We start from the raw sequence: 8,156 nt of genomic DNA on the forward strand, positions 1-8,156 counted from the left end.
TCTTCAATAGGTCTGCAGTGAGTGCAGGGATACTGAGTTTAAAGGTAATGGGATTGGATCTACTATGACATAGAAAACGAAAAAAACATCTCCATGTTTGCATTGTGTTGAGACCCAATGTGTTCATTTTAAAAGCTATGCAAAACCCTAATACACTCCCAAATATGAATCAGTCCAGGTGCAAAATGAATAATGTTCCAACAATGAACAACCCAACATTGAAAACAGTTTTACTTTAATACTGAAAAAATATGCCATTATAAAATCCGTGAATATAATTAGTGAGCATCACCGGCCTACCCATTTCCTTACTCCCTTGATTAAATTAGGATTTACAACACATGAATTCTACCATTAACTTCACAGCTTAAGTGCTGAAGTGATGTTAATTGGTCATGCTCAACTGCTTGGAATTTTCTGAATGCTTACACTGTTACTATGATAAAAATAAAAAATAAAACAAAATAATCAAATGAATTAATCTTCTATTCATAAGGATGGGATTGATTGTATGTGTCTTCAATAAAAATAAAAAAAATTACCTGGTCAGAGGGGAGGGCAGCAGGGAAATAACTGAAACTGAACCGGTGAGTATCCATGCAAAACTGTCTTAAATAATATCATACATTTTTTTTCCACAGTAAAAATACGATCTGTACTGAGTACCCATCACACAGAAAAATAGAGAAATTACATTTTGATCATATTTGATTGGCATACAGAAAGTTGGATACGATAGGACTTATCAGGTAAAGAGAGAATGGTTGGTTGGTGTGAATAGAAGCTGTCTCCAGTTCTGCCGGTGGTGTGTTGGATCCATGCGAGCCATGCAGCACTTGGTTTATTAGTCATTTATTTACATTACATTCATGCGTTCGTGCAACTTTCTCCCTTCGATATTGCCAGAACAGACACCCGAAACTGTGCAGGATGTCACCTCACACCACGCTTCTAATCCATAAAGACAACAATCTTTGCGACAGGATATATGTATATAGAGATATTTACATTTTTTTTTACAGTTGATCCATCGTTATAATTTTCATTTCGACCTATAGCACCCAGTTTGTGTGCAGTCGAGTGCACAAACCACTGCTCAGTGTTGCTTTGAAATGGCTGTGTTCACATTGAGTGTGCTTCACTATCACCAAATGCCAGTTTTGCTTTGCTTTATTGTTCGGAGGAAGGTATCTTTTTATGTAGAAACTGCCTTTTTAATATCAATCACACAATGGCAGCAAATGATATATACTATTCATTGTCTGATGTGCCTGCTTTCTGTACACTGGGTTATTTTGAAGAATGTGTGTGTGTGTGTGTGTGGGGGGGGGGGGGGGGGGGACAATTTTGAATGCCACCCATGTCTAGTCTGAGAGTGAATGTGTTGCACAATCATATACTCTGTGCGTCCCATCTGCATTATAGGGTCCGCTGTGCCAGTATGAAGAATCGCAAACTGTCTGCAAGGAATTGATTTCGGATGCAGATGAATTAGCATCCCTTCTCTTTGATCTCTTTCTGTTCCTTAGGATAAACACCAGCATGCCAACCACTGTAAAGGCAGAGGTGACAAACACCAGCAGGAGTCCTGGTACCAGAACAGAGATAGATACCCTACTGGTTTCTAAGTACGAATTTGAATGAGTGCCTGTCTCTGCAAAACCCGTGCTGTTTTTATTCGAACTGGACGTGGGAGAGATTTTTGCATACAACAGAGGGCACATCATGTCATTGGAAAGGAACTTGAAATCCTTCCCCCAAAATTCTTCAGGGAAATAACACTTCAGATCACTCACAATCACTTCGCTTCCCAGTCGCTCTGCCCATTGTTTGAAAGGCACATTATTACAGGAACAGTCCCACTGGTTGCCATGTAGGTCTATTTGTATGATGGAGGTCAGCTGATCTAACACCCCAGCTACAGGGAGGTACATAAAATAATTGTTGTGCAGGCTGAGTTTGGAAAGAGAGATCCCTGCGAACACATCCACCGGGAGGGATTTCAGAAGATTGTTGTTGAGAATCAGAATCCTTAGATTAGGCATAGGGTTAAAGGTGCCGGGAAGAATCAACTGAATAAAGTTAAACTCCAAATTGAGATACTCCAGGTTTTGCAGTCCTGTGAATTTCTCAGGCATTAAAGTGTCTAAACAGTTCTTATCCATGTACAACCACCGGAGATCAAAGAGGTTCTGAAATGTATTGTTCTCTACAATTCCGATGTTGTTGTTTCCCAAATCCAATAGACTAAGATTTCGGTAATCCAGAAAATGCGATCTCCTGAGTGTATGTATTTTATTCTCTCTCAGGAACAGCTCTTGCACATTAGACGGCTTTGGCTCCAAATCAGCGACACTATTCACATTTTTGTTACTGCAATCAACCTTTAATCCCGAGCCAGGGATCTGCTGACCGCAGCTACAAACCAAGGGACAGAGAACGTTAACCGACATCTTTTTTGCAATAATTGTGGATATGGCGGGAGTGGGTCTGTTTTTTATTTGCCAGTTGCCCGGAATCTTTGTACCTCCGTGTTGCGCTAATCCTGGCGTAGCTGCCTCATTCTGACCGTTTATTTTAAAAGAGGTTGGTATTGGGCCGGGATCGCAGGTCTCCTCTTGGGCAGGAGGTGCAGCCAGACCAGAATCCACTCCATTTTTCAAGGGACACAAGTCTTGCTCGGTGGTTTCATTCAAATCATTTCCCTGCAGTCTAGTGGGGGCTTCGCAAATTATCCTACCAATCAAAGCATTTTTGGGGATGTTTTCCAACCATTCCTTCAGAGAGAAAAGATCACAACTGCAATCCCATGGGTTATCCTCTAGAAGGATTTCAGCAATGCCTGGTATTTGCTCCAGCACCCCCTCATAAGGCAGGGTTTTAAGTCGATTTCCCCTGAGGTCCAGGTGCGTGATCGGAACATACTGAAACACGTTGTTAGGTAGGGTACTGATGAGGTTATCATTTAAAATCAAAACCTCCAATTTGTTCAAGTCCCTGAAAGCTCCTGGGTCAATATCCCTTAGCAAATTAAAATCAGCCTGGAGATATTCCAAATCGTCCAGCCCAAGAAAAGTATGCCGTCTGAACGATTTGATCTTGTTGTTATTTATGTGCAAACGTTTCACCAGCTGCAATCCAAGAAAAGCCCCAGGAACAATCTCATGCAAACCGTTATTTTCCATGTGTAAACTGACTGCATTGTAAAAGTTAGCAAACTCATTAGGGAAAAGTCGCGTTAGGGAATTTCCATGCAAAAATAAATGATAAAACTGGGAAGTGGGGGCGGTAAAATGCTGCAGGTTTGAAAATCCCTTTTTCTCACAGTCTACATGTAGATCCCCTTCTATCTCGTTGCAGGAACAAATCTTCTCTTTGCAAACGTCCCTTGTAACGTTTCCAGCGGCAAAACAAAGAGACGTCTCCAGCAACAAAATCCAAAGCAGCATTTTTAAAGAGAACAAGTCATCCCCGATCTCATCACAAAGTAACGACAATCATCACTGTCCACTCAAAACGACAGTAATAACAGACAAAATTGATTTGAAAAAAAAAATAAAAAATAAAATAAAAAAGAGATGTCAAAGGGTTAACTCATTCTGATTTTCTTCCCCCACTGCAACAAGCATTGAAGCCAGTCAATAATATCCACAAACAATAATTATATCCACAAACTATCCAGGCACGTACTGCAAGGCACGCGAAAAAAACCCCAAAACGACAAAATTATACAAAAAGTATAAGAAAAAAATACCTCCCCCTTCCTTTCCGTTCTAAGAAGGGGGGGGGGGGGGGGAACTAATTGGTTCTTTGGCAGGCTTCAGTATTCATAAGAGGAGAACTGGTGCCGCTAATTGTAAGCAAAGGCATTTTCGAGACAAGCAGGCACAGTGCAGTGGGGGAGACGAGCTATGGGCGGCTTTGCTCTGAACTGAAGCACTGACCTTGCCGTTCTTCCCTTTTTACTTTTGTTTTAATAAAGCAGGGTAGTTGGTTGGTGCTCGTCGGTTCCCGGATGCAGCTGCTGCCCGGTGCTGCCCAGCAGAAGTCCCTCTGCTGCTGTTCAGTCCCCCTTGGTGCTGAAATCACGCCCCGGCATAAGGATTCGCCGCCGAGCCAATGGCGCTGCAAAATTTCCGCAATCACTGCGTTTTTTTGCTGTTCATTTCGCCCTTCTGATCTGCTTCTCGTCTTCCCTCTTTTTTCTTCTTCCTCTATGTCTGTTTCTGATTTACACTGTATATGTCTGTATTACAGAGAGAGAGAGAGAGAGAGAGAGAGAGAGAGAGAGAGAGTTGCTAAGAGGCTCTGCTTGTTCCAGCCTGGTGCACTTTGAAATATCTGACACCCTCTGCTGAGCTGCAGTGGCAAAAATCCATCTGCTGAGGGAATGCTGAAAAAAAAAATCAATCCACGTACAGGGCAAGCGTTAAAATGTTGGCATTAATAGCTGTCGATCTGGAATGGATTATTATGATTATCATCATTGTTATTATTTTAATGTTGGGAAGTTTATTTTTATTTCACACCTACCTTGGGTATTCGTGAGGACTTTTATTTGTTTTCCTAAGAGGCTTGAATAAAATTAATATCCTGGTGTCATGCGAATTTGAGGTAATTATACTGCACGCCATTTTTATCCTTCTAAATGCATTTCTTTTCTTCCTTGCTATTTTGTATCGTTTCGATTTTTATCTTTCGGAATGTGAACTGTGGCTTGAGCTGCTGTGCTTGTATAACTGATGCAATCATAAGGAAGGCATTAATTCACGCTACAGAATGTTCTACTGTATTGTGTTTTCAGTTTTTTCCCCCAAATTGATGGCAAAGGCTGTTTTTCTGTTCTTATTCTGGATTATTATAAATATTTAAATACACCCTACAATTAGACCAAATATATAATCGCCCAATGAGAAACTTAATGGATAACCCTGAAAACAGTGGGAAAGTTTCTAAAATCATTGAAAAGGAAGCACACGCCCACCGGAAGTAGGAAAAGAGGGTGCGAGATGGCTCAAATATGTGAAGTGAGCAGTACATAAATAGCTGGATTAAAAAGGAAAACATGTCCCAAATAAAACTGCAGAGGCAGAGGCAATCAAATTCCAAAAATCTGGTATCTGAAGTTCTATGCAAAATGTAATGTGTGTCTGATGACAATTCCTGTGGTGGTTGTCTTTTATCCCATTAAGAACATTTCCCCCCATCAATCCATTACTCCAGACACACAAACCAGTCTGGTTTGTAAGATATCCACAATGAATACACATTGTAGGCATACCTATGCATATTAATTGGGAATATCCTGAAAACCTGACTGACTGGATGAGTCCTGAAGACTTGGATAAGAACCACTGCCCTAGAAGGAACTTTCTCGTGCTAGAAGGTCTTTATCTTAGGGAAAGGGTTTCTGTGCGGGTGGGGGAGGGGGAAGAGAATGAAGAAACTTGGAAGAAAAGCAGGGGAAGGCCTGTAGAAAAAGTTAGGATAAAACATGGAATCGTCATTCAGTTATCGCTCTTTTCTGCTATTTAGAGTGCAGTTTCCAAAACACATCAGATAGCCTACCACCAATGATTTTACAAAATTAATTTAATTAGATTGTACACAAGTTGCAACAGCTGTGACCATTTCAAATCCTCTTGATAAATAACTAGTCATTTAGATTTGCCCATTTTGAGGAACCCTGTTGGTGGGTAGATTACATGCACAGACAAAATGCCAGGGAACACTGATATCTGGTAAAAAAAAAAAAAAAAACATAAAAAGAACAAATTCAGACAACCTTTTCCTTCCATACAAAGAGATTTGTTTATTAATGCATAATAAATTCTGAATCAAGAATAATAAGCAGTATCTATAGGAACAGATGTAGTTCTGCATAGCTTAGTTGTTGTGATGTGACAATCACTTCTAGTAAAATCTTGATGCAAGTGGCCCATCCTCTGACTCATGAGGGTACTTACATGGATGGCCTGGGTTCAAATCCCTGTTTGCTGGAGGTGATCAGGCCTGTGAATGCAACAGAGCTGGTGTGATCCACTGGCGGAAATGATTAGGCCTGAGAGTACAATGCAGATGGTGTGCTTAAACTTGGGAAGGAAAAGAAGACACATTTGATGTTGTGGTGGCCTCTAAAGGCCAAAAGCAGATGTTTAAGTGCACATTTGAGAAGATTCCCATAATAGATTTGGGCCAGTAAGGGGTCCTAGATCTGTGCGTGTTGAAGTTGAGGGGGGAGGAGGGGAAACACGTTAAATTTCCAAACCCCTGTTTGCCTTTCTTTTCATAAGATTGTCAAACACACACTACCTTGATGTTTTTCTTAACACTCACTCTTCTTCCTGCCCATACATTTTCTCTCTAGTTCCTTATACTCAAATTTTCCTTGTCCACACTCTCCTAATAATCTCTCAACAGATCTACCGATTCTTCCACTTGCAAGAACATTGCTGCTTTCTGTCCTTTGCAACAAACACAATTATTTTCTTAGTCTTTCCCTTCAACGTCACATATGTCCTCTAAAATAAATTATTTCTTCTTTCATTTTTTTATGCAGACAACCACAGTATCTTAATTTTGTCTTAATGTTCTATCCATTGGAACTGAGACATCTAATCTACCCCCCCACCACCACCACCACCACCACCAAAAAAAAAACCCACCACTGTCTAGGGCAGACTTTTCAGATCTACAGATCTTCTACCTAAGTCACAAATTGCTATACTAAAGGAGAAAGGAAAATATGACTCCTTCTGACTATCTTGACACTTAAACTGCAGCTTGTTTGTTTCAAGTGATGACATAAGCAATCATAATCTTCACCTGTCCTGGCACCTTACTAGCCTTGTTCCCAACAATCATCTGTGAAAAATTAATGTCTTTGTATTTGTCCCAGCACAAAGGTATATAACATATTTCTCACACATTCGCCTAACTTCTGAAATATATTTGTCATGATAGATTTGTTGACTTTCTGTCTATCCTTTTTTTTTTGAGAAGGGGGGGATGGAATCCATTTTCCCATTTCTCTAATTCCCCAAAGGCCCAATCCAATAATGCTTAAAATACCAGTCTCTGACCTGCTCATTTAAAAGAACCACTTGATCTGTGTTGTGTTCATTAATGATAAATTCATCTGGCACTAAATTATTCATTCTGGAGTATTATGCAGGGCTATTTAATGTTAGGGCTAGCATACATAGAATTGCAATAATAAATGAGGGTCCCAGGAACAGCTCATTACATTTAGCATGAAATGGAAAACAAAAATGAGGACGTTATAATGTTTTTGTATTGCTCCATGGTGTGACCGCACCTCAAATATTGTGTTCATTTCTGGTCACCGTATCTCAAAAAAGATAAAGTGGAATTAGAAAAGGTGCAGAGAAGGGCAACAAAAATGATAAAGGGGATGGGACAACTTCCCTATGAGGAAAGGTTAAAGTGGCTAGGGCTCTTCAGCTTGGAGAAATGACAGCTGAGGGGAGATATGATAGAGGTCTATAAAATAATGAGTGGAGTGGAAAGGGTAGACGTGAAGTATCTGTTTACTCCTTCCAAAAAATACTAGGACTAGGGGGTATTCGATGAAGCTACAAAGTAGTAAATTTAAAATGAATCAGAGAAAATTTTTCTTCACTCAACGTGAAATTAAACTCTGGAATGTGTTGCCAGATAATGTGGTAAAGATGGATAGCTTAGCTGGGTTTAAAAAAAAAGGTTTGGATGGCTTCCTAAAAGAAATGTCCGTAGACCATTATTAAAATGAACTTGGGGAAAATCCACTGCTTATTTCTGGAATAATCAGCACAAAATGTTATGTACTTTTTTAGGATCTTGCCAGGTATTTGTGACCTGGATTGGCCACTGTTGGAAATAGGATGCTGGGCCTGATGGACCTTTGGTCTATCCCAGTATGTGATAACTTATGTACTTATGTACTTATTATGTAGCATCTTGAGTCACCTACTCTCACTTGCACTGTCTTATGGCCATATTTACTAACCCCACATTCTGTAAGTTGGTGCCTAATACTAGGTGCCACATCCATATGTAGCTTATAGAATACTAGCACTTATGGTGTCAGAAGTTCCAATAATTGGCATTTATACATGTAAGTGCCATGTACTATTCTATAAGGTATGCACCGAAGT

The 8,156-nt window shown here is 40.1% G+C and overlaps 1 protein-coding gene across 1 annotated transcript; it reads right to left on the reverse strand.

The window, feature by feature from the left end:
* Positions 1-272: 272 nt before the first annotated feature.
* Positions 273-3,741, reverse strand: SLITRK1 (SLIT and NTRK like family member 1). Its single transcript, XM_030199438.1, has one exon. It carries the CDS (start codon positions 3,447-3,449, stop codon positions 1,365-1,367), a length of 2,085 nt encoding a protein of 694 aa, XP_030055298.1. The 5' UTR covers positions 3,450-3,741; the 3' UTR covers positions 273-1,364.
* Positions 3,742-8,156: the final 4,415 nt, after the last annotated feature.

The sequence above is a fragment of the Microcaecilia unicolor genome, chromosome 4 (assembly GCF_901765095.1).
Source record: "Microcaecilia unicolor chromosome 4, aMicUni1.1, whole genome shotgun sequence".
Taxonomy (NCBI): Eukaryota; Metazoa; Chordata; class Amphibia; order Gymnophiona; family Siphonopidae; genus Microcaecilia; species Microcaecilia unicolor.